The sequence below is a fragment of the Somniosus microcephalus genome, chromosome 10 (assembly GCF_052327205.1).
Source record: "Somniosus microcephalus isolate GS21.2 chromosome 10, FLI_Smic_1.0, whole genome shotgun sequence".
Taxonomy (NCBI): domain Eukaryota; kingdom Metazoa; phylum Chordata; class Chondrichthyes; order Squaliformes; family Somniosidae; genus Somniosus; species Somniosus microcephalus.
In genome coordinates this window covers 200,426,880-200,453,644 of record NC_140996.1, presented here as the reverse complement: position 1 = coordinate 200,453,644, position 26,765 = coordinate 200,426,880, and the positions used below count along the sequence as shown (strand labels likewise).

Sequence of the window (26,765 nt, the reverse complement as noted above, 5' to 3'; positions counted from 1 at the left end):
ATGAACATCTGCTTGTCCAGAGATTCTATTCATAGGATACTCCATTGTGTCTACTCCCTTGTGCACTTATTCTGTCTTTATTGTTTTCTAGGTATCTGTACCATGAATAAATTCTCTTGTCAAACTGCTTCTATGAATTATCTTGCTTGTAAAGAAATCTGACTACTAGATTTAGCCTAAACATAAAGGTCTGATAGGGTGCTACCTACCATATTTTTGAGTATACAGTTGAACAGAGTGAAAATTCCATGTAAGCTCCAGTGCAATATACCATAAGTAGGGGGTAATTGTTAGGCCTGTGGCATGCTATCTCACTCATGGCATACATAAAGGTGTAGGTTTTGGTTCACAGCAAGCTTGTTGTGCATGTGAAAACTGTTCTCGCAGTGAGCATAGATTAAAGTTGGCGGGGGAGGGCCTGAACTGTAACACCAGCTGTGGCTCCATTAGTAACAATGGTGGAGAAATTTGGTTGGTTAGCGCCGGGGGGCGGGGGGGCACTAAGCGGTTAGCGACTGGGTGTGGTGAATCCAGCGACGCCTGCGAACTTCAGTGCCAGTTTAGCACTGACGCTAACTCTTACTGCCTGGGCCTCTAGTGCCTCGCAGATCGTGACATCATAAAGTGCGCAGCACCCCGTTATCGCCCCGGATGTGAAATTGCCTTCCGCCCCCTGCTGTATCGCCGGGCGTGAACAACGGCAGGAAGAGGAGGCGTTGTTGATTCAGCTGGCCGCTTGGGGAGCGCTAATTAAAGGGAATGGTTTTCAGGGTAGGCCAACCTTTATTATTTGCTCCAGCCTGGTGCCTGCTCAAAGTTTTTGATGTCTCATTGCGACAAGATGTCCAAGCTCTCCACTTTGTGAGAGTGTTTGGGGCTGTAATGGCAGTCGCGCAGGTCGCCTTGCAACGCAGAACTGCCGACTCAGAAGGACTCTAGCTCAGGCCTGATAATTTAGTGGTTTAGGACCAATTCAACTATTCTTTCTTTCATTCCTATGACCAACAGACTTTTGGGTTGGAGCCAAAATTAGCTCCATGGCTTTTGTTTACCAATTCAGGAGGAATATAAAGACTTATTTATAGCAGCAAACAGAAGTTGGATTCTTCTCAAAATCAGCTGAAATCTGGCCTTCATTTGCCACTATAAATCACATGTACTATGCAGTTGTGATATGTCATGAGTGTTAACCAAACCAATCTCAGAGGTAGCTACCCAAGATCGTGTCAATTCAGATACATGCAAACACAGTTTGGTGGCAAGTTCACAACTCAAATCCTCCTCTACCATCCCATAGTCCTGCCTATCCTATTCACCACATCCACCCCTATATCATTAGGACCTCCCACACATAACAGCTGCCTTGCGCAAACCAAGATCTGACGTGAATAACATACAGATTCCCAGCTGGAAAAGTAGGGCAGATCCACTCAGCCTGCTCCCTCTGTCCTTCACATCAAGACTGAAGTGCCTCTATATAAGGGGAGTCTCATTATTAGTAACTATTTAAGTGGTGAGTTAGAAAGAATTGCCATAAATTTAAACATTTTACTTAACTTTTTAATTTGTCTTGATACCATCAACCTCCCTTGCACTTGGTCCCTTTAGCCACATAACTTGGCATCGTCAAAACATTTTATATTCCTACAAACGCTGTCCTCCGTATAATTTATGAATAATGTCAACATCAGGGGACCCAAAACGGAACACTGCAAAACTTTACAACTCACTGAAGTTTTTTCATCAATTATCACCATAGGCTTTCCACTGCCAAGTCAGTTTTCAATCCAGCTAGCTAATTTGTTATTAATTCCTTAGCTGCAATTTTCTTTAAAAGAGTCACATGCAATACTTTTAATCAAATACCTTCTGTAATGCAGGTAAACCTAGCTACGGGCTGGCTCTTCTCTGCAAAGTTTGTGACCTCCTCAGAGAATTCCAGTAAGTTCATGAGGCATGACCTATTGCTTCAAAAACTATTCTAAATGCTCCTTATGGCCTCCAACACTTTAGATGAGCAATGATACCATCCTGTAAAATGCGCTCATCTATAAATGTTGGACTGAGTGGTCTATAATTGCCAGATTCCTGTCTCACTCCTTTCATGAATATTAAGATAACAGTCACTATCCTCCAGTTCTTAGATACAGTTCATCTATTAATGAACCTTCTAAAAATGTTAAGCAGAATCTCGGTTGCTTGAGGATTCTTTGATAGATCCCATCTAGGCCATTAAGGCTAGTTTGGGGGCTGCTAACAGTAATTCAAAAATCCAATGTAGGCTTAACATGGTGGTAAAAACTTAGCACCAGTGGACTCAAATCAAGCAATGAGCCAACAATTGAGATATGGATCTAATTAACTTAAAGCACACTACATATTCCAACTATAAGTCACACTCTAATTTGGAATAACAACAATTAATAATTTAGAAGCGACAGCATGGTTCTTGTACTATTTGTTCTATGAAGATCTGGGCACACAGGAAAGAGAGAACAGGAAAATCGTATCCATGATACTTTATAGACCTGCCTAGGCCTATTGGAGGAACTGTGGAAACAAAGGCTTAAACTTTTCAAGGTGATAATGACAATTCTCATAGGAGCTCTACAGCAAACAGACTGAAGAGACTTCCCATTATTTGGGAGTCAATTGTGTGCTAAGCCAGTCCCCCAAGTCATTGTGTGTTGATTTATTGTGGTTGCTTTCAACTCAATGTATAAAACCAAAAAGTAGGATGCCCACCAAATAGCAGTAAAAGAAACAGCAACATTGCTTCAAGCACAGTGATTGTGACCCTGATTATTATTTACTTAGGCGTACGCGTCTCAGCTGACAAGCTAGTTAGGTCATAAATAAAGACATAGATAGTAAAAAAAGGATTAGAACTACTGTGGTGAACTGTGATCTCTTTTCCCAAGAGTAAACAAAAACCCATCACAGATAGAGTTCCACTTCTACAGTTGATTTCTAAGAAAGAAAGAAAGACTTATATAGTGGGTTTCATGACATATGGATACCCAAAGTGGTTTACAACCAATGAAGTGCATTTTGTGGTGTGGTCACTGTCCTAATGTAGGAAATGTGGCAGCCAATTTATGCATACCCAGGTCCCACAAACAGCAATGTGATAATGACCATATATTCTGTTTTTAGGTGTTGGTTGAGGATAAAATATTGGCCAGCACACCAGGAACTCTCTTGCTCTTCTTCAAAATAATGTCATGGGATCTTTTACGTCCACCTGAGACTGCAGACAGGGCCTCAGGTAACGTCTCCTCTCAATTCAATGCTGCATAGTTCATGGCAAAATATATATTTCATCAAATTCTTTTTATGATGAGTTCTTCAACAATAAAAAACACCATTACTTATTTCTTTCGCCATTTCTTTCAGACAATACATATTGTGAAATATGTTGAAATAAAGGATGCATTCATTTAGTTTAATTTCTGTTTCCCATATTTTGTGTTTATTTATTTATTGGACATGTTGTTGTCCTGTCAAAAATCTTGCATTGGTTTATCGAGAGCTTTTTGAATGAATGCCAGTGCATGCTGATCCTGCTCTGTTGATCCCTGGGTGGTTCCACCTAACAAATGATTCTTTTCAATCCTCACGTATGTCAATAAACAGGGACTTCATGTAGTCATCATTACAATAAATGCTGTAACTGTCACTTTGAGTCAAACTGCCCCTTAAATTAGCAAATAGAATGCAATCAAAGTCAATGACACCTTATTTGAAGACTGAAGGTTGATTGGCTCAATTTGAGGTATCCTAATGAATCCTGATGGGCCAAAATTTAGATATCCTGATTCCCTAATATGGAGGTACCTTGATATCATAATGCTGTATCTAAGACCATGTACAATTTTCACACAGAGAGAACTCCCTCCTCTTTATTTTATCTCCTCATGAAAGGGAGTAACAGCAGGTAGAATTTCTCTTTGGCCTTTAAAAGTAATTGAATGATATCAATCTAACATTTTAATCTACATTATTCAACCCATTTGCATTCCTCAAATGATATTTGAAAAGCCCTAACAACACACACAATATTTTAGAGAATAAATCATTTATATCTATATTTAGATGATGAAGAAGGCTGGGAGGAGGCTCAAGTGGGGCATAAACGCTGCCATGGACTGGTTGGGCAAATGGCCTGTTTCTGTGCCGTATACTCTACGTAATTCTATGTATCTTTATCCTTTTCACCACAATTTTAAACCAATTATTATTTTTTGAGGGAAGTGTATTAGATGTCTCCTAATACCCTGTGCAAAAAAGTCTTCTAATCTCTGATTTTATTTTAAACCTGTTACACCCCTATCCTCCTAATTCTATAACCTATTTGCCATGTCTTTCAGTGAGGGAAGCATGGCGAGCTAGGAAAGAACTAAAACTAGTGTGAAATATAATATGTAAGCAAATAATAAATAGAACTGATGTATAATTATCGCTATAATGTGATTGAACAGTAGAAATGAGGAGCTCCCCAACGGTTCACTGAAAATGCTTCATGTGCTGTAATACTGAGCCATACAGAGCAGGAAGGTTCTATGTCCAATCCACAGTCTGTGCTGAGTTAGCTGATATCAGGTGGTGAGAGGATACAACAATTAAATCTCAGTGTCCCTGGGTTAGGGAAGGAAAAAACAATTTGGTTTCCAGTGGCTTTTGATAGAAGGTATATGTGTGTGGACATTAGGTGAAGATAGCATCATACTCTCCTTTGAATATTCTCGTTGAATAGCTTGTCAATACTCAATATCTCGGCGCATGCCATATAGGCGTGAGTGCAATTGTGCAACCATACCGCGGCATGATAAGAATAGCTGATGAAAGGCCATCGACTTGAAACGTTAACTCTGTTTCTCTCTCCATGGATGCCACCTGACCCGCTGAGTGTTTCCATCATTTTGTGTTTTTATTTTAAGTAATACTTTGTGTACCTACAGGAAACTTTCTGGTATCCGGCACGGACGGGACCGACGTGTTGCCGGTTCATCAACAATTCCGGATAACCGAATGCTATAGTAAAAGATACGGAGCTCAGAGCTCCGTATAAAGCAACAAACCCTGTTGCAGCTTCAAAACAATCGGCACAAGTTGCAAGCGTCTCTGTAGCTTAGCAACAGCTTCAGCTACACCCTTGCACAGCAACAAATGGAGTAAAAAAAGTAATAAAAGTTATCTGAACCGACTCCTGAATTTTGCCGGTGGATAGAGCGTTCCGGTTAATTAGGGGCCGGTTAATCGAAAGTTTCCTGTAGTTAGATTAAAGGCCTTCTTGTCCTTTAACTGTCTAACCTGTACTTGGTATAGCATGTACAAGTTCTTTATTGTCTGCACAGGTGACAGGAATTGACACATCCTGATTGTAGGTAAAAGGAATAAAACCTGGGTATAAAGAACCTCGACTAAAGAGGGCAGAACCACAGTGGAGGTGACCCAGTGCATGGTGCTCATCCCACCTCCCTGTAGAGCCACAGCCAACAGCCTGATCCATCCTTCTCACTCACGAGCAGAACAATCTTGGCATCAAACTCAATACACATCTGTAAAATATCAATGTACAAAGTACTCTGTGAACAGAATGTAAACTGAATTAATCTGATATGTAAGTGCATGTTGGAAAGTTTTTTTTTTAAATAAAAAAATTCCACTTGCAGACATTTTGTCCATGTACATGTTTAGGGGAGTTCTTTAATACTTCGACAATATGTACAAAGTCTAACATGAAAATATTGGGTAATGTAACTTACAACAAACTCTATTTACAATTCCATTTTTACAAAATGTCTTTACAAGAGGTTTGTTATCCCAAAGACGACAAAGATACACTAAACGGACCAAAAAAAAATGGTGTTATACAGTAATAAATATTGATCTAAAAATGACTGCAATGAGGAACATGATTTCTACAGCCAATTCAGTAATAGACAAAACAGTACTGGTATTTCCACACTACATTATCATTCCAATATTAAAAAGTAAATAATTTGTACATATAGACTTTGTTAATTATTCTGTAAACTGTATCATGTTAATATATTCAGCGGAGGTAACATAGACATAGGATTCATGCCTATACGGAACACTGACAGGTCTACCATGCAACCATATTTTGCCAACATCTGATAAGATTCATTTACATTATAATTTAATAACTTTATTACATGCAATAGATTAATTAGCTGACATAATTCTCATTCCCAGTTAAAATATGCAGATTTTAGTCACATTTTCCTAGCTGTCTACCAATCACAGCTATCCACAGGAAATATGTAAATGTTGCATATATCAGGATCAGCGCATTCAACAAAACAGGTTAATAAATAGCACAATTTCAAAGCCACCCTGTGAAGACACAATACAGTGATGATAACATTGAAGTATACAATTTTTATGGCACTGGTTTGATAATCAACTTTTAAAGGAGGCCTTGGAGGGAGGGAGACATTCTTCTGCTTTCTTTTCTATTGAGGGGAGAGGAGTCTTTTTTTATTCTCGTCACATCAACAGTCCTTAGATATCTTCCAGAATGTAATTCGAATTGTTTCAGTGTTTTACTGATGCTGGTTTTTGCTGCTGATGATGTTTCAGGCTGGGCCCTAAAGCAAAACAGATAAGAGATGGCTAGCCATAAATAAACAGCGTACCGAAACAGTACTGAAGTCACAATATCGCTTTCCCACTGACAAGTACTAAGATCAATAAGCAAAGACTAGAGAAACAAAGCTGCCAGGCAGCAATGCACGCTAAGTAATTTACCCATATTACTATTATTAAGATAAATAGATTATAGCTGACAATTTAAGCAACTGTAATAGTTTCCTTTTGTGTTCCAGGTTTTGAGAAGATTGAAATCTATGGGGGAAAAATTCAGTTGTCTGCGCCTCCCGTTAGTGCCTTAAGAGGGCACTAATGGGGCGCAAAGTAACTAGCGCCCGGGCGCGGCGATGTTTGCGCCGCTCGTGAAATTGACTAGACATTTTGCGGCGGCGCTAAACACTACCGACACGATCACCTGCACCAGCAGATCGTGACGTCAGTCGAGTGCGCAACGTCCCGGTAGTGCCCCGGACCGGATGTTGAGTGGCGCCCCCTGCCTTACCGCCTGCCGCTAGCAACGACAGGTTGAGGGGAGCGTTTTGCAGTCAGGAAGGGACTGGGGGAGCGCTATTTAAAGGCGACCGCTTCCTGCCTTTTTTTGTCGGTGACATTTTTGCACCACGCATTCTGAGAGAGAGACTTCTGGAGAGATTCAACGCTGTGTGAAGGAGTTTTGCATACTGAGCAGCACTTTGCAGGATCATTTTGATTTGACCTTCCTTGTATCTATTTAGAAGAGACTGTGGGGGCTGCACTCTGAGCTCTTTCCCTGGGTCTCTCCATTGTTTTTTCCAGCAGATTTGATGTACAGGTCTCTCCAGGCCGAGATTCAAGGCTGCAATGAGCAGGATGTGGATGGAGAGCAACATCAACCCTCCCCTTTAAGATAAAAAGAGAAAATGCTGGAGAAACTCAGCAGGTCAGGCAGCATCTGTGAAGAGAGAAACAGAGTTAACGTTTCAGGTCGATGACCATTCGTCAGAGCTCCCCTTTAAGAACTGGCCGGTGCCAGTGTGTCTGTGTTCCATTGCTGACTGACATCACATGAGCTTCGCCAGCGCTCTGAGGTAACGCCTCGCTCCTCAGCCTTTGCACCTTAAGATAGGTGTGAAGCGCCTGATTTAGCGCTCCAATCACCTCCAGGGGCGATAAAAGCCAAGTTTGCTGTCGGAGGCGATAATTAGCGCCAGGCGCTAAACTTTGCGCACGGCTGATAATGGCGCCCCAAACGGGGCGATACTGAATTTTTCCCCCATGACTTTGTAATTCTCTACCATAGTTGGGATAGTGGAGGCACTGAAGCTTACTGTATAAGAGGGATGAAGATAAGCTAGGTGTCTGGAATGTTTTGACAGTTGCTGGTCCCTCTCCAGCTGTAGTCAGTAGTTGTACCTCCAACCTATAACATGTTGATGGCCTCAGATTGGGAACAATGAGCAAGTGGTGATCCTGAGAAAGAAAAATATAATATTTCAGCATTTTAATGTTTATATATATATATAAAAACATTTTTTTAAATGTAGACACTGGTTCACTTTATAGAATGTGTCAGATCAATACACAATTAGCTACTGTGGATTAACAAAAAATATCTTGATTAGGACCATTGTAACCGGCACCTAACCGGAAATCTCTGTTAACCGGCAAAATTCAGGAGTAGGTTCAGGTAAGTTTTACTTCATATTAGTGGCAGTTCCTGGATCTGTGGCTGTGTAACTGGGGTTTGTGCACTTGTTGCTAAGTAACAGGGACGCTTGGTCTGTGGCCAGAGTTCCTGCACATGTCAGCAGCAGCCAACTTCCTGGCACTGGGGGTGCTCCTGCTGCCCAGGAAGGGGGGAAAAAGAGTGGGAGAGCAATAGTGGTAGGGGATTCTATAGTAAGGGGAACAGATAGGCGTTTCTGTGGCCGTAGACGTGAATCCAGGATGGTTTGTTGCCTCCCTGGTGCCAGGGTCAAGGATATCACTGAGCGGCTGCAGGGCATTCTGGAGGGGGAGGGTGAACAGCCAGAGGTCGTGGTCCACATTGGTACCAACGACATAGGTAAAAAGAGGGATGAGGTCCTGCAGCAAGAATTTAGGGAGCTAGGTGAAGGATTAAAGAGCAGGACCTCAAAGGTTGTAATCTCTGGATTACTCCCGGTGCCACGTGCTAGTGGGTATAGGAATAGGAAGATAGAACAGATGAATGCGTGGCTAAAGGGATGGTGCAGGGGGGGGGGGCTTTAGTTTCCTGGATCACTGGGTCTGCTTCTGGGAAAGGTGGGACTTGTACAAGTCGGACGGTTTACACCTGAACCAGAGGGGAACCAATATCCTTGCGGGGAGGTTTGCTAGCACTGCTGGGGGGGGTTTAAACTAACTTGGCAGGGGGATGGGGTACAGAGTGGAGCTATAGTAGGGGGTGATTTACAGCCAAATACAGAGGAAAAAACAAGTCAGCTGGGAAGGCAGAGCAAATATGTGAAGGCAAAAGGGAATATGGCAGGGCTGGAAGGCATTTATTTTAATGCAAGGAGTCTTGCAAATAAGGTGGATGAACTGAAGTTGTTGTTGAACACATGGGAGTACGATATTGTTGCTATCACGGAGACATGGTTGAGGGAGGGTCAGGACTGGCAGCTCAATATTCCGGGGTATAGAATCTTCAGGCGAGACAGAGGGGGGTGTAAAAGGGGAGGGGGTGTTGCAATATTAATTAAGGAGTCAATTACTGCTGTAAGGAGGGATGATATATTAGCGGGTTCCTCTAATGAGGCCATATGGGTAGAACCTAAAAACAAAAAGGGGGCAAGCACTTTGCTGGGAGTGTACTATAGGCCACCAAACAGTCAGGGGGAGATAGAGGAACAGATATGTAGGCAAATCTCAGAGAAGTGTGAAAATAATAGGGTAATAATAGTGGGGGATTTCAACTTCCCCAATATAAATTGGGATAGTCAGAGTGTGAAAGGCTTAGAGGGTGCAGAATTCTTAAAGTGCATCCAGGAGAGCTTTTTGAGCCAACATGTAGAAAGTCCTACAAGAGAGGGGGCGGTACTGGAACTAATTCTGGGGAATGTAGCCGGGCAAGTGGTGGAAGTATCAGTAGGAGAGCATTTTGGCGACAGTGACCATAATTCGGTGAGATTTAAGGTGGTCATGGAAAAAGACAAAGACGGCCCGGAAATAAGGGTTCTAAATTGGGGGAAGGCCGATTTTAATATGATAAGGCAGGATCTGGCCAAAGTGGACTGGGAGCAGCTACTTATAGGAAAATCCACATCAAAACAGTGGGAGACTTTCAGAAGGGAAATAGAGAGAGTACAACGCCAACATGTTCCTGTAAAGGTCAAGGGTGGGACCAACAAGCAAAGGGAACCTTGGATGACAAGGGATATACAAAAATGCATTAGAAATAAAAGGGGGGCTTTTGGCAGTTACAAAAGACTAAAGACGGAAGAAGCCCTAGAGGAGTATAAAAAGTGCAGGGGCATACTTAAAAAAGAAATTAGGAGGGCGAGGAGGGGCCATGAAATAACACTGGCGAGCAAAATAAAGGAAAATCCTAAGATGTTTTATAAGTATATTAAGGGCAAGAGGATAACCAGGGAAAGGGTAGGGCCCATTAGGGACCAAAGTGGCAATCTGTGTGTAGAGCCAGATGATTTAGGCGGGGTTTTAAATGAATTTTTTGCATCTGTGTTCACTATGGAGAAAGACGATGCAGACATAGAAATCGGGCAAGGGGACTGTGACATACTTGAACATATTAGCATCAAGAGGGAGGAGGTGCTAGCGGTTTTAGCAGGCCAAAAAGTGGATAAATCCCCAGGCCCGGACGAGATGTATCCCAGGCTGCTGTGGGAGGCAAAGGAGGAGATTGCAGGGGCTCTGACACAAATTTTCAGAACCTCTCTGGCCACAGGGGATGTACCAGAGGACTGGAGAACAGCTAATGTAGTACCATTATACAAGAAGGGTAGCAGGGATAAACCAGGGAATTACAGGCCAGTGAGCCTAACATCTGTGGTAGGGAAATTATTGGAAAAAATTCTGAGGGACAAAATTAGTCTCCACTTGGAGAGGCAAGGATTAATCGGGGATAGTCAGCATGGCTTTGTCAAGGGTAAATCATGTCTGACAAATCTGATTGAATTTTTCGAGGGGGTGACTAGGGGGGTGGATGAGGGAAATGCTGTGGATGTGGTTTACATGGACTTCAGTAAAGCTTTTGACAAAGTCCTGCATAGGAGACTGGTCAAGAAGGTAAGAGCCCATGGGATCCAGGGTGCCTTGGCGCGTTGGATCCTAAACTGGCTGAGTGGCAGGAGGCAGAGGGTGATGGTCGAAGGTTGCTTTTGTGACTGGAAGCCTGTGTCCAGTGGGGTACCTCAGGGATCGGTGCTGGGTCCCTTGTTGTTTGTGATCTACATAAATGATTTGGATGAGAATGTAAAAGGTATGATCAGTAAGTTCGCAGATGACACGAAAATTGGTGGGGTGGTAAATTGCGAGGAGGAAAGCCTCAGGCTACAGGACGATATAAACGGGTTGGTCAGATGGGCGGAAAAGTGGCAAATGGAATTTAACCCTGAAAAGTGCGAGGTGATGCATTTTGGACGGACAAATAAGGCAAGGGAATACACAATGAGTGGTAGGACCCTAGGAAGTACAGAGGGTCAGAGGGACCTTGGTGTACATGTACATAGATCCCTGAAGGCAGCGGAACAGGTAGATAAGGTGGTTAAAAAGGCATATGGGATACTTGCCTTTATTAGCCGAGGCATAGAATATAAGAGCAGGGAGGTTATGATGGAGCTGTACAAAACGCTGGTGAGGCCACAGCTGGAGTACTGTGTGCAGTTCTGGTCACCTCACTATAGGAAGGATGTGATTGCTTTGGAGAGGGTGCAGAGAAGATTCACCAGGATGTTACCTGGGATGGAGTGCCTCAGCTATGAAGAAAGACTAAACAGGCTGGGGTTGTTTTCCTTGGAGCAAAGAAGGCTGAGGGGGCACCTGATTGAGGTGTACAAAATGATGAGGGGCATAGATAGGGTGGACAAAGAGGAACTTTTCCCCTTAGTAGGGGGGTCAATAACAAGGGGGCATAGATTCAGGGTAAGGGGCAGGAGATTTAGAGAGGATTTGAGGAGGAACTTTTTCACCCAGAGGGTGGTTGGAATGTGGAACTCAATGCCTAAAAGGGTGGTGGAGGCAGGAACCCTCACAACATTCAAGAATCATTTGGATGAGCACTTGAAATGCCATTGCATACAAGGCTATGGACCAAATGCTGGAAAATGGGATTAGACTGGACAGGGATGGATGGGTGGCGCAGACACGATGGGCCGAAGGGCCTCTTTCTGTGCTGTAAAACTCTATGACTCTATGACTCTATGTTGCTAAGTAACAGGGAAGCCTGGATTTGTTGCTGTGTACGGAGCTCTCGTACGTTTTAAACTATTCCTCTCTGTAATCCGGACTTTTTGATAAACCAGCACCACGCCGGTCCCGTTGGTGCCGGATAATAAAGAGTTTCCTGTACTTAGTGGTGTCATTAATGGAGCTTGGTACATCATCTGTATGAGAACCAAGAAAGTAGCCTCAAAGGTCAGTCCAGTTTAGCATACTTTAAAATAAAGCACCTAAATATACTAAAATATAATAGTCCTGTAGCTATACCTATATTTACTGTAATTTCATTCATGGTGGTCTATTTATACCATTATGTTTGGGTTATCAGTATTTTTTTATTATTCATTATATTGTGGATTTTACAGTGCTCAAGTACAAAGGTACAGACAGAGCCATCCATCTTACGTGGTATGCTGGGGTTTTCACATCACATTTGTTTCCATGTGATCCTTATTATTGTGCAAGAAATGGCAAAGAGCTGTTATCATCAAAGTCAACTGGGGGAAATCCTCATTGATATTACTACTCTTGGAGCACTGCACTTCCATGCTGCACGCTCATGAGTTCAACCCTAAAGACCACTGGCATTCAGTATGGCCAATTTTTGATCTAACAGCTTGTCATATACATGAGAAGAGAGAGAGAAAGCCCGCCCTGCATTAACTTTGGTCATGCAGAAGTTTGTAGCCTGTGGGTTCCTGATGTTCTGGCCAGATAAAGTGCCTGGCATCAGGAGCATCTAATAAGGGGAAAAAGTACCAAAAATATACTTGAGTGAATACAATTGAAGAATAGTAACTGACTTACTGGTGGCAATATTTGCGACTGGGATATAATGCTGTTCGGTAAGCTGTTTTGTCGGCTTTCCGTAGTCACCTCTGCCCAAGTAACCTGAAATCCTGTGATAGGCTGATGAAGCTGTGTTTTAGATATCCTCCAGTGGAAGTGTCCTGTAATGTTCCCTGCATGAATTATGAATGAGGCCGACAGGTTCTCAGGTTTGACAAGCACTTTGGGAATGGTTGTCACTGTAAAAGAGGAACAGGGTTCACACAACTGTCGACTTTTAGTACTTATAGCAATAATCGTTCATTTCAAAATTATGCCTATATCACCAGCAATAAAATATCTGATGGTTGACATTTCTGTTGCAAACTCAGCTAAATCCTAATTGAACTTACTCTATTACTACCCAGGCACAGGAATGGAGCACTGCAATTCGAATATTTGTTTTAACCTAAAGAACAACACATAATCTTATACCTTCAGAGGGAGAATGTTTTGTGCTTAAAAAGGTTTTCCATTTCAAATCTGGGATATAATACAAAAAAGGAATGCAGGTGCCGAAACAAACTGTCTAGTTTATTTAAGCTTTATATCTTAGCAGAATTTTTTCCTGAAAGACAACAGAGAAATCTAACGTATAAGAAACAGAACCCATTTTGTGAGTGTTGTACGTTGCTTAATATTATCCACAAGCCAGGTTGGCGGCTGTCCATGTTTGACCAGACAGTCCATTTTTGGAACAAGTTCTCCAATTGTTATTGTATGTTTTTTCTGGATCATTTTCATCAGAAAAAGATGAAAATTGGACCAATTTGAACCGTTTCTGTGGCTCCAAATTGGCCAGAGCTTTGAAATGAAGCTTAGTGCCATCAATATGGTCAGGGGAACAGCCAGTACCATAAGCTAATAGGATTGCACTGTAAAATCTAATAATTGAATTGCCAAACAAGCAGAAGCCAAGAAATCCTACAATGAGAGAGGCAGTATGAAAATAAATGTACCCCTTATACTATTAAAAAAGCATACGGGGTCCTTGGCTGTATAAATAGAGGTATAGGGGGCAAAAGAGGGAGGCAGGGCGCTACTGAAAGCGCCCCGCCTCCCTCCTGGGGCACTGCGAGTGAATATCGCGGCGGTACGTGCCACGGTACTGCCTGCTTTCCTCCCCTAGCACAACGCGGCCTGGGGCCCAGCTGGGCCACCAGGCAAAAAAGCCCGGCACTCAAGAGGAGTGCCGTCACAGAGCGCAGCCGGCACCCCGTTGGGGGGGCGGAGGGGGGGTGCTTCACAGGAGGCCAGGGACAGCAACTGGGGCAGGTGCTGGCAGGCAGCCAGCAACTAAAATGGCCGCCCAGCACCTCCCCTTTAATTTGAGCCACAAGTAGGCCCCCTTGACCCCTTGACCCTGTCGGACGTATGGTCCGGCGGTAAGTCAGTGGGCGCTACCGAAGATCGTGGCCGGGACGTCGTCGCCGCCGCCGCTAACCTCCCACTGAATTTCGCGGGAGGCGTAAGTGGCGCCGCACCCGGGCGCTAGTTGCTTTGCGCCCCGTTAACGCCCTCTTAGGGCACTAACGGGAGGCGCAAATCAACCAAATTTTTTCCCCATAGAGTACAAAAGCACGGAAGTTATGGTAAACCTTTATAAAATCACTGGTTAAGCCTCAGCTAGAGTATTGTGCCCAATTCTTGGCACCACACTTTTAGAAGGATGTCAAGGCCTTGGAAAAGATGCAAAGCAGATTTACCAGAATGGTACCTGGGATGAGGGACATCAGTTATATGGAGAGACTAGAGAAGCTGGGATTGTTCTCCTTGGAGCAGAGAAGGTTGAGGGGAGATCTAATTGAGCTATTCAAAATTATACGGGGTTTTGATGGGGGAGCTGTTTCCACTGGCAGGAGGTTCGGTAACCAGAGGACACAGATTTAAGATAATTAACAAAAAATCCAGGAGGGAAGATGAGGAGCAAGTTGTTATGGTCTGGAATGCACCACCTGAAAATGTGGTGAAAGCAGATTCAAAAGTAACTTTCAAAAGGGAATTAGACATATACTTGAAAAGGAGACATTTACAGGGCTACGGGGAAAGAGCAAGTGAGTGGGACGAATTGGATAGCTCTTTCAAAGGGCCGGCACAGATAGGATGGGCTGAATGGCCTCCCTCTGTGCTGTATGAGTCTATACCAGTTGAATGTTGAAGCCACATAATACGGCTTTAACATCATTTTAAAAAGATTTCTCCCAAGCCATGCCTCTGGCCCTACCCTCAGCCATGTCCGCTGTACACTTTAGAACGGCAAACAGTCGCAACCCTATCCATAGGTCTGCTATTCAGTTACTTTCACTGTAATAACGAAAATGCTTTTTTAGATAATCAGCAAAGTATATTGAGGTTATGAGATAGAAAACTGCAACACAAAGAAAGATCCAATGAACCAAGGGCATAATCTGCCACAAATGAGTCACATGTAGGTTCTTCCACGATCACATCTGCATAGAATATTTACTGTATTTTGATTGTACCAGTTGACAGTTTTTTGCAACATTTTTGACATTTTAAATACCTGTTTTTATTGTGTCTGTAAACTGCTACCCAAAGAGCAGTTTCTGCCAGTTCCAGATGACATTCTTAGATATACATCATTGTTAATTAGTCTTGAGTCATATATGTGCCATCATAGTGGTACATCACTATATCCCAAGTAACCTTGTGTGCCATCATATCCAATATAAGTTATGAAAAATGTCATGGGACAATTCTCCCAGCAGAAAAAAATAACCTTGTAAGGAAATGTTATTCATCAATCTTACTCTGTATGTAAGAAAGCTTCACCGGTAAAGTCCAAACTTATTTTGCAATTTTTATTTGTTCTTTACCATTTTAGGGTATGTTATAAAAAAAGTTCTCCCACTCTCTTGAGCGCTGCATGCCATGTGCTGTCCCCTGGCTGAGAGGTAAGCAGGTGACCAGCTCCCAGTTGTCTGCCAATATAAATCTTGAACTCCAAGAAGTACACAAGAATGTACAGAATCTTTGGAATTCTCTACCCCAGAGGGCTGTGGATGCTCAGTTGCTAAGTATATTCAAGACTGAGATTGATAGATTTTTGGACACTAAGGGGATCAAGGTGTATGGGGATGGGGCGGGAAGTGGAGTTGAAGTAGGTCAGCCATGATCTCACTGAATGACGTAGCAGGCTCGAGGGGCCGTATGGCCTACTCCTGCTGCTATTTCTTATGTTCTTATGAGTGTCCTGAGATGAATGGCTATCCATTGTTTATACTTCCTCCCTGTGAGTTATCACCTTGTCTCGGCATCCCGCTGATGGCAAGTCTAAGATCACAGAACTGTGCTCCACCACCCCAGTCGCCTTGAAGTCCAAACTTAACCGCTTAACTTGCTACATTCGAACTAACTGCATCCAAATAAAATGAGCTATGGTTTCCTGTGGAGCCAAAAGGGAATATGTGTCAAGATCTATAATATCAAATCAAATTGGGCTGAACCAGGCCTGTGCAATCCATTGTATGTGGTGTCTATAGGGGACGTGAATTTTCCAGTTCTGATAACTTTACACAAAGAGTACTTATGCAAAAATTGGCAAAGGCAAATCCTTTGGCCCTTATTCCACAAGTTGTGTGTGGTTGGGCTGGACTGATATATATTTCACGATGTCTGACAATACACTTGCCATAGCTGAGATCAGTTTAGTTTTGGACGCAGGCTTGGCTACCTACAGTATTTGTTTCACTACACAAATATGCCGAATTCGAGCTTATTTTTGAATACATTTTTGTCTGTGCAGAGCATGCTATATAAAAGCTGACATTGACACTAATGTCACAGGTTGAGGGCCAATGTCAGCTTTTACGTGGTGTTCAAATTGTATGTGGTTTGAGTAAGAGATGGATGATGCTTATGCTCACTCCTTGACCTCTGCTAGAGAGGATACTAAAGAAAGAGCTTGCATTTACATCCTCAGGATATCTCAAAGTGTTTCACAGTCAATGAAGTACTTTTGAAGTGTAGTCATTGTTGTAATGTAGGGAAATGTAGCAGCCAATTTGTGCACAGCAAGCTCCCACAAACAGCAATGAGGTAAATTATTAGCTAATATTTGTTGTGGTGGTGTTGGTTGAGTGATAAATATTGGTCAGGACACCAGGAGAGCTCCCCTGCTCTTCTTCAAATAGTGCCATGGGATCTTTCATGTCCACCTGAGAGGATAAACGGGACTCAGTTTAAATGCCTTATCCGAAAGACAGCACCTCCAACAGTGCCTCCCTCGACACTGCACTGAAATGTCAGCCCAAATTATGTGCTCAAGTCTTTGGAGTGGGGCTTAAACCCACAACCTTCTGACTCAAGACACAACAGTGCCAGCATTGAGGTGTTTAATTCTCCATGAAAACCTTGGCAAATGTAATGACATTTATCACATGTCTTTTCCCCTTCACCTGGGTCTCTCATACTTTTAACCATCTTGACACAACTGCATACATCAACTAGACTTTGCTTGGTGTCTACCATGTTTCTGCAATAAACTATAAATTTAAGAAACAATATTGAAGTCAATGGAAAAGAAAATTGGGCAGTGTGTGAAACAGGCTGCTGATGTGCTATTCCCCATTTTGCACTAACGCCCAAACCATATTTCACCCCCAAGGTTCCTCACCAAATCATTGTGTATAAACTACAATAAGGGAACAGAACCTCTCACTAAACCTAGAATGATAGGAAGCTCTGGAGTTCAAGAATCTGTGATTTTCTTACCCTAACTAGGAATGGCCCCATTATCTGAGAATCTTACCAATCTAATCTGTATTCACTTACCCTAACTAGGAATGGCCCCATTATCTGAGAATCTTACCAATCTAATCTGTATTCACTTGCCTCAGTTGAGGAATAGTGAGAAGGAGTGACAAGAAGCTACTGAGTTGGCCTATATTTACTTGTCATACATTTTTGCTTTTGAAACACACATGTAAATAAAATAGAAAGTTCAGTGGAAGAATATAATTCACTCATGTTGCTGTACATACCCCCGTCGCTGGGACAGCTGTTGTGTTTTTGACCTTTGCCTCGAGGAGATGAGCATGATGGAGTTGTGAAGATCACAGCCTCTGCTTTCCCTTGACCCTTGGCCATTATTGCTTGGACTGTAACTTTGTATTTGCAAGAGAATGATAGTCCTGGGAGAATTATGTAATTTTCCTGTGCCAAAGATAAAATAAAATTATACTTATTGGGTTGGCCTTGTAGTTACTGCTGTGAGTTGGACTGTAATTAAATCATGAAGAATTATGAATATTTTAATTTATTTTTCTCATGATTAGACTCAGACAGTAAAGAAATAGAAATCTGGTTTTATTCTTCTATATTTATAACTGTAAACAAGTTCCACATAGCATCAGCAGATTCATTTAATATATTCCATTTATAATTACTTTCCTCAGGCATTCTTTGACTCAAATTTTCCCACTCTTTTTGTTCGCACATCACTCCAGTGCAGTATTTATTACAGGAAACTTTCGTTTAACCGGAGGTTAAATGTCCGGAAAGCTCTATCTACCGGCAAAATTCAGGAGCCGTTTCCTATAAGTTTTTTTACTTCTCGTTGCTTTTTTTTTCCAGTCAGGTTCTGCAAGGTCTAGCTGAAGCTGTTGCTTAGCTACAGAGACGCTTTTAAGCTGCGGCCGACTGTTTTGAAGCTGTTGCTAAGCAACAGGGTTTGTTGATTCACACGGAGCTCAAAAGCTCCGTATGTTTTAACATTAGCGCTGGTTTCTATGGCAGTTTTGATGGTATGGCACCAGCTCGGTCCCGTCAGTGCCAGATACCAGAAAGTTTCCTGTAGTTGAGGAAAAAGAAGTCCGCTTCCACCCTTCTGCTATAGTGCTGCGTTACCATACTTAAAATGGGTCAAAGTAACAAAATCAGATTCTCCCCCAGCCCACCCGCCTTTATAGCTTGGGTGGCTGACAAAACATCACAACTTAAGCCAACCAGTGTCAGGCAGACTAAAACCTACAACAACTTGAATGGGAAAGCAGCACTGCTGGGCTGCCACAGGATTTTTTTTATTTCAAAACAATAAATACTAAAAAAGCAACAGGATACATTTAGCAGTCTCTGACGAAAGGTCATCGACCTGAAACTTTAACTCTGTTTCTCTCTCCACAGATGCTGCCTGACCTGCTGCGCATTGCCAGCATTTTCTGTTCTTATTTATAGCAAGTCTCTAGATCTGTTGGTCGCTCTGTGACTACCTGATATGGTGCTGAGCAATACAGACCAAGAACTGATCAGGGAGTCCAGAACCAGGGGTCACAGTCTAAGGATAAGGGGTAGGCCATTTAGGACAGAGATGAGGAGGAATTTCCTCACCCAGAGAGTGGTGAACCTGTGGAATTCTCTACCACAAAAGGCAGTAGAGGACAATTCATTAAATATATTCAAGAAGGAGTTAGATATATTTCTTAAGGCTAAAGGGATCAAGGGATATGGAGAGAAGGCAGGGACAGGGTACTGAATTCGGATGATCAGCCATGATCTCATTGAATGGCAGAGCAGGCTCGAGGGGCCGAATGGCCTACTCCTGCTCCTATCTTCTATGTTTCTATGTTTCTATATTTCAGTAGAGGTGTCATTGGAGCCAACACAAATGATCTGTGCCTTGGGCTGGGGCGGAGAAAATATCCACTAGGATTCCCTTTCCTGATTCCTGGCCAATGACTCCTGCTGGAAAGTGCATTTATGTGGCTATTGGGCGAGGACATAATTGGGCTGTGGAACCTTCCATGCCCAAATACCCTGTTAATGATTCCTGTCTAGATTCATACATAATAAACGACCACATAGATAGGCTGCTGCAGGACTCTAGGTGCCCATCGAGCCATATAACAGCAAGAGTCAATGCTTTTAGGAGTGAAAGATAGAAAATTGAGGGAAAGGGAGGACAAAATAAGCAGAGTCGGACTCTTGTGATTGAAGTTAACAGACATGGACCATGTACAGCAGGCACCTCAAAGCACTGGAGAGATACCACCAACGCTGCCTCCGCAAGATCCTGCAAATCCATTGACAGGATAGGCGCACCAACGTCAGTGTTCTTGCTCAGGCCAACATCCCCAGCATCGAAGCTTTGACCACGCTCAATCAGCTCCGATGGACGGGTCACATTGTCCGCATGCCCGATACGAGACTCCCAAAACAAACGCTCTACTCGGAGCTCCGGCACGGCAAGAGAGCCCCAGGCGGGCAGAGGAAACGCTTCAAGGACACCCTCAAAGCCGCCTTGAAAAAGTGTAACATCCCCACCGACACCTGGGAATCCCTGGCCCAAGACCGCACAAAGTGGAGGAGAAGCATCCGGGAAGGCGCCGAACACCTCGAGTCTCTTCGCCGGGAGCAAGCGGAAGCCAGGCGCAGGCAGCGCAAGGAGCGCACGTCAACCCAAGCACCCCACCCACCCACCCCTTCAACTACCGTCTGCCCCACCTGTGACAGAGACTGTAGGTCCCGCATTGGACTCATCAGTCACCTGCGAACTCATTTTTAATGTGGAAGCAAGTCATCCTCGGTTCCGAGGGACTGCCTAAGAAGGAAGATAGAAGCTCATTAAAGACACTCACAGGATCAAATAACTTAAGGAAGGAAGCTGATATGTTGGAACCTACATGGGAGATGGCTTTTCTGGAAACCTTGGTCTCATTGTGCGTGCAGGACTCCGGCATCCATTGGACAAGGTATCGCTCCGCAATGCCGCCTGGATCTAGGAACAATGTAACTTGCATGTTATCATCCAGCAGATGCTCTTGACAGAATTCACATGTGCAATTTAGGAGCAGTTGCCAACCATATGTTAATCAGATGTGTCAGAAAAGTTCAATGAAATATTTGGTCTGAAGAAAGATGGTGCCAAATAGTCTGATAATTAAGAACATAAGAACATAAGAAATAGGATCAGGAATAGGCCACTTGGCCCCTCGAGCCTGCTCCGCCATTCAATAAGATCATGGCTGATCTTGGGCTCAAAGCCACTTCCCCGCCCGCTCTCCATAACCCTCCACTCCCTTATCTTGCAAAAATTTGTCTATCTCCACCTTAAATGTATTTAATGACCCAGCCTCCACAGCTCTCTGGGGCAGAGAATTCAACAGATTTACAACCCTCTGAGAGAAGAAATTCCTCCTCATCTCAGTTCTAAAAGGGCGACCCTTTATTCTAAAACTGTGCCCCCTCATTCTAGATTTCCCCACGAGGGGAACCATCCTCTCTGCATCTACCTTGTCGTGCCCCCTCTATCTTATATGTTTCAATAAGATCACCTCTCATTCTTCTAAATTCCAATGAGTATAGGCCCAGCCTGCTCAACCTTTCCTCATAAGTTAACCCCCTCATCTCTGGAATTAACCTAGTGAATCGTCTCTGAACTGCCTCCAATGCAAGTATATCCTTCCTTAAATAAGGAGGCCAAAACTGTACGCAGTACTCAAGGTGTGGTCTCACCAATACCCTGTACAGTTGTAGCAGGACTTCCCTGCTTTTATACTCCAACCCCTTTGAAATAAAGGCCAACATTCCATTTGCCTTTTTGATTACTTGCTGTACTTGCATGCTAACTTTATGTGTTTCATGCACAAGGACCCCCAGGTCCCTCTGAACTGTAGCATTTTGTAATCTCTCTCCTTTTAAATAATAATTTGCTTTTTTATTTTTCCTGCCAAAGAGTATAACCTTGCACTTTCCCACATTACACTCCATCTGCCAAATGTTTGCCCACTCACTTAGCCTGTCCATATCTCTTTGCAGGTTTTTTGATTCCTCTGCACAACTTGCTTTCCCACCCATCTTTGTATCATCCACAAACTTGGCTACATTACACTCGTTCCCTTCATCCAAGTCATTAATGTAGATTGTAAATAGTTGAGGTCCCAGCACCGATCCCTGTGGCACCCCACTAGTTACCGTTTGCCAACCGGAAAATGACCCATTTATCCCGACTCTCTGCTTTCTGTTAGTTAGCCAATTCTCTATCCATGCTAATATATTACTCCCAATTCCGTGAGCTCTTATCTTGTGCAGTAACCTTTTATGTGGCACCTTATCGAATGCCTTCTGGAAATCCAAATATACCACATCCACTGGTTCACCTTTGTCCACCCTGCTCGTTACCTCCTCAAAGAACTCCAGCAAGTTTGTTAAACATTATTTCCCTTTCATAAAACCATGTTGACTCTACTTGACTGCATTATGATTTTCCAAATGCCCTGCTACTGCTTCCTTAATGAAGGACTCCAGCATTTTCCCAACGACAGATGTTAGGCTAACTGGTCTATAGTTTCCTGCTTTCTGTCTCCCTCCTTTCTTAAATAGGTGTGTTACATTTGCGGTTTTCCAATCTGCTGGGACCTCTCCAGAGTCCAGGGAATTTTGGTATATTGCAACCAATACATCCACTATCTCTGCAGCCACTTCTTTTAAGACCCTGGGATGCAAGCCATCTGGTCCAGGGGACTTGTCATCTTTTAGTTCTATTATTTTACCAAGTACTATTTCCTTTTTTTCCTTTTTAATTTCCTATTCATTTTGATTAGAAAAAAAACGTTGTCAAGAATTGTAAACAGATCTATTATCCCCCTTCAAGATGGGTTCGTATTAAATCTTTCATGGGAGTCGGCGCTACCCTTGAGGCCTCTATAGGAAATATAACTTATAAACTTCATGTGTTGCAGTATTCAATAACAATTTCACCATCAACTGGCTTTAACAATGGAAATGTAAATTTTGTTCATAGGTTAGCAATTAATATTCAGACTGCTACTCCCTGGCCTGATCAATTCGGTACTAACACATACACTGGAAATATGAGCCCAGTGTTTTATATTTGGATAAATAAGCAGTACTTGCATCTGAATCTTTGAACTCTAGTGGTGATTTGGGCTCATTGGTAGCATGAGGAGAGATGAGGGGCTAGATTTTCAGTATAGACAGTTTTGGGGCGCTAAGCTTAGCGCCCGCCCGAAGTTATCGCCCGCCCCAAAGTAGCGCCCCGTTGCCGGAAATTCAGTGGCTTCGCCCTAAGAGGTTGGTGGAGCGCTAAAAGAGGCGTTCCACTAGTATCTTTAGGCGCTAAGCCGGCGGTGGAGAGCGCAACACCCGAGCTCGGGCGCAGCGCACGGCAGACACTCTGGTGCCAGTGAGCTCTTAAAGGGGAAGGGTGCATGTATTTTTTTCAAATGCAAAGTCTGGGGAGAAACGAGGAGGAGGAGGAGGAGGAGGAGGAGGAGGAGGAGGAGGAGGAGGAAACATAAATAGACCGTTCAGAACAACACACAGCGTACTTCCACACAACACATGCAGAGTGCCTTTTGTACGAGTGCCCTTTAATTTGCGCTCCCCAGGGTGTGTTGCGTTCCATTTTACAAACGCTCTGGACGCCAGGCTCACAATGGGGCGGTCCGACTGAAGTTTGGATTCGGGGCGGCCAAAGGGCGTTGCACGAGGATGTGACGTCATTTTCTGCGCGCGCATCCGGGCGGCCGCTAAACTTTGCGCCGGCGCTAACGGGCAACTTAATTTGGGGCGGGGCGCAAACTGCGCTGCGCCCAGGCGCTACACGCATAGCGCCCGAAAATCACTTCTCTTAAGGCGCTAACTGCTGGCGCAAGCAACTGAAAATCTAGCCCGAGGCTTACTAACAATAATAACTTCAGTATGCACAAAGATCAAATTCAACTCTTTCTACCCATGTATTAATGATTATGTAAACTCTAACAATATCTGTGATGCTCTTGTTATAATTTGAACTCTCTCCCAACCCTCATTATTCATGTTCACAGCATAATTTGGTTTCCACCAGCAGATCTGCACCTCCTAAAATCAGAAACTCCTACTCCTATGCTGTGAATGAGAATAACACACCACAGGATTAACAATTAAGGGATAATGTTCTGATTGTGTGCACCGGGTGTACAGCATCACACAGCAGCAGCATGTATTGGAATATCAGGAGTGGAGGATACGGTGCCCATAACACAGCCTACTTGATTTTCTTTCACTAAAATTAATGGCCAGAAAATTGGACGGATGTGTAACAGGCTTCCTCTCCTCCACGCCATGGTGTTCCGGTATGGGCTCCCGGCAGAAAGCATCACACCTTTTACTTTTTTTACAGAGATAATGTGCCCACTTCTGTCCTTTTCAAAAAGTGAAAAGCATCATGCTGCAACCAGTGTTCATCTGCAATCTTCACATAACAACAAAATGCATTTATAAAGTGCCTTTAACATAGTAAAACATCCCAAGGCACTTCACAGGAGCGATTATCAAACAAAATTTGACACCGAGCCACATAAGGAGCTATTAGGACAGGTGACCCAAAGCTTGATCAAAGAGGTAGGTTTTAAGGTGCATCTTAAAAAGGAGAGAGTTATAGAGAGGCATCCAGAGGCGGAGCCAGCGGGGGGGGGTGCGGTGGAGGGATGGGGGGGGGGGTCGTGACCCTCCTCGATCAATTAGAGGTCGGCCAACGCGACTTTGGAGGACTGTCTCCATTTTGCTCCCAGGAACTTGATTACCCGTCTTTGGCCTCTAGGTTTGGCCTGAAAGTCTGTGGGCTGGATTTTGCTACGGGGGCGGGTTGGAGGTGGGAAACCCACATTCGGGCTTGTTGTCCCGCCTCCATGGAGATGTGGCCAACCCACTGGATTTTCCTCTGATTGACCTTGTTGAGCCCGCCCTGTGGGCTCAGCAGGCCAATTAAGGGCCACCCGGCAACAGGTGACGTCAGAGATTGACATTTCATCTGTCAAAAGCTTTTGGCAGATGAAATATCAGTGTTTAACAGCTGTTTGAAGCTGTCAAGCACTGAAAAACTGCTAATTCAGACTCAGTCCTTTCTCAGGATAACTTTAAAATCATTTTGCTGCAGAAACCAAGAAGCTGATTTTTTTTTAAAAATCGGAGCTTCTGTGGTTCTTGCAGCCGACTCCCGACACCGGAATGCAGGACTCCTGTAAAGGTAAGTAAAAGTAAGTTAAACTTATTTAAACACTTTAAACACTTGCAAAACACTTACCTTTGCACTCCTGCACCCCTCACTCACCTGAACACTGGGCATCTCGACCCCTCCAAGACCTCAGACCCACGTCCCGCCTCGAAAACTTTTCGTGGTTTGGAGCTGTCGGGAAGCCCACAAACCAGCAATAAAAATCGCGAATAGGCAAAAAACTACCTGTTAACTACCTGTTAACAGGCAGTTTAATTGCCTTTAATCCCTTCCCGCCTCTGGGAGTCGGGTTCCAGCACGCGCCGGCAACCCGACTCCTATGAAATTGACATGGAGGCGGGATGGGGTCGGGACCCCCGGATCTCCGATTTTTATCGCCCGCACGCCTCCAACCCGACTCCAGGGGCTTAGGAAAATCCAGCCCTGTGTGTTTCCTGGCTCGGCCTTTGGATGAGGTATGTCGGCATTGTCCAGTTCTCAGCTTGGTCCACTTCCTGTCAAGTCAACTAAATCTCGAGTTTGATCACTCTGCCCGCTCCCCGCCCCCCCTCCCCCCACCGCCACCCCCCACACCCAGTCAGCCATTGCATGTACCCAACAGATTAAAGCCAGGTTAGAATTGATGTTGCAAGTTCAGGAGGCTAGATAGCCCCCACAACAATGCATAAATCCCTGGGCAGTATATGCATATTGCTTTAACTCATTTCCCATTCCTACCCCTCTACACATACACAGACAAGAGAATTCCTCTCAGAAAGTAGCTGAAATACTTTTTTAAAAATTCACAATATAATAGCCTATCTAAAATTTCATATGATGAAGATAGTTTTTTAACCTCCCAAAGATGTTGGGGAACATAGGGTCTAATGAAAGGCAGGAACTGATAGAAATCAGTATTTGTAGGGAAATGGTGTTAGGGAAATTGATGGGATTGAAGGCTGATAAATCCCCAGGGCCTGATAATCTACATCCTAGGGTACTTAAGGAAGTGGCCCTAGAAATAGTAGATGCATTGCTGGTCATCTTCCAAAATTCGATAGACTCTGGAACAGTACCCATGGATTGGCAGGTAGCTAATGTTACCCCACTGTTCAAAAAAGGTGGTAGAGAGAAAACGGGGAATTACAGACCGGTAAGCCTGACATCGGTAGTGGGGAAAATGCTAGAGTCCATTATAAAGGATGTAATAGCAGAGCACTTGGAAAAAAGTGACCGGATCGGACAAAGTCAACATGGATTTACAAAAGGTAAATCGTGCTTGACTAATCTACTGGAATTTTTTGAGGATGTAACTGGTAAAATAGATAAGGGAGAACCAGTGGATGTGGTGTATTTGGACTTTCAAAAGGCTTTCGATAAGGTCCTGCATAAGAGATTAGCGTGTAAAATTAAGGCACATGGGATTGGGGGCAAGGTATTGACTTGGATAGAGAACTGGTTGGCAGACAGAAAGCAAAGAGTTGGAATAAACGGCTCTTTTTCCGAGTGGCAGGCAGTGACTAGTGGGGTACTGCAGGGATCGGTCCTTGGACCCCAGCTATTCACAATATATATTAATGATCTGGACGAGGGAACTAGATGTAATATTTCCAAGTTTGCAGATGACACAAAGCTGGGTGGGCGTGTGTGCTGTGAGGAGGATGCTGAGAAACTCCAGTATGATTTGGACAGGTTGGGTGATTGGGCAGAAGCATGGCAGATGCAATATAACGTGGATAAATGTGAGGTTATCCACTTTGGTGTCAAAAACAGGAAGGCAGATTACTATCTGAATGGCAATAGATTGGGAGAAGGGGAAGTGCAACGAGACCTGGGTGTCCTTGTGCACCAGTCGCTGAAAGTAAGCATGCAGGTGCAGCAAGTGGTTAAGAAGGCAAATGGTATGTTGGCCTTCATAGCGAGAGGGTTTGAGTACAGGAACAAGGATGTCTTGCTGCAGTTGTAC

The 26,765-nt window shown here is 43.7% G+C and overlaps 1 protein-coding gene across 2 annotated transcripts in view; it reads right to left on the bottom strand.

The window, feature by feature from the left end:
* Window positions 1-5,678: 5,678 nt before the first annotated feature.
* Window positions 5,679-26,765, bottom strand: part of anos1 (anosmin 1) — a 308,406-nt gene continuing 287,319 nt past the window's right edge. For both annotated transcript variants that reach the window (XM_085999449.1, XM_085999450.1), the window contains exons 10-14: window positions 20,487-20,581; window positions 17,850-18,021; window positions 12,826-13,046; window positions 7,926-8,067; window positions 5,679-6,617 (exon numbers count right to left, since the gene is read on the bottom strand). In XM_085999449.1, the coding sequence (XP_085855575.1) occupies window positions 6,565-6,617; window positions 7,926-8,067; window positions 12,826-13,046; window positions 17,850-18,021; window positions 20,487-20,581 (683 nt within the window). In that variant the 3' untranslated portion in view covers window positions 5,679-6,564. The remainder of the gene's footprint in view (window positions 6,618-7,925; window positions 8,068-12,825; window positions 13,047-17,849; window positions 18,022-20,486; window positions 20,582-26,765) is intronic.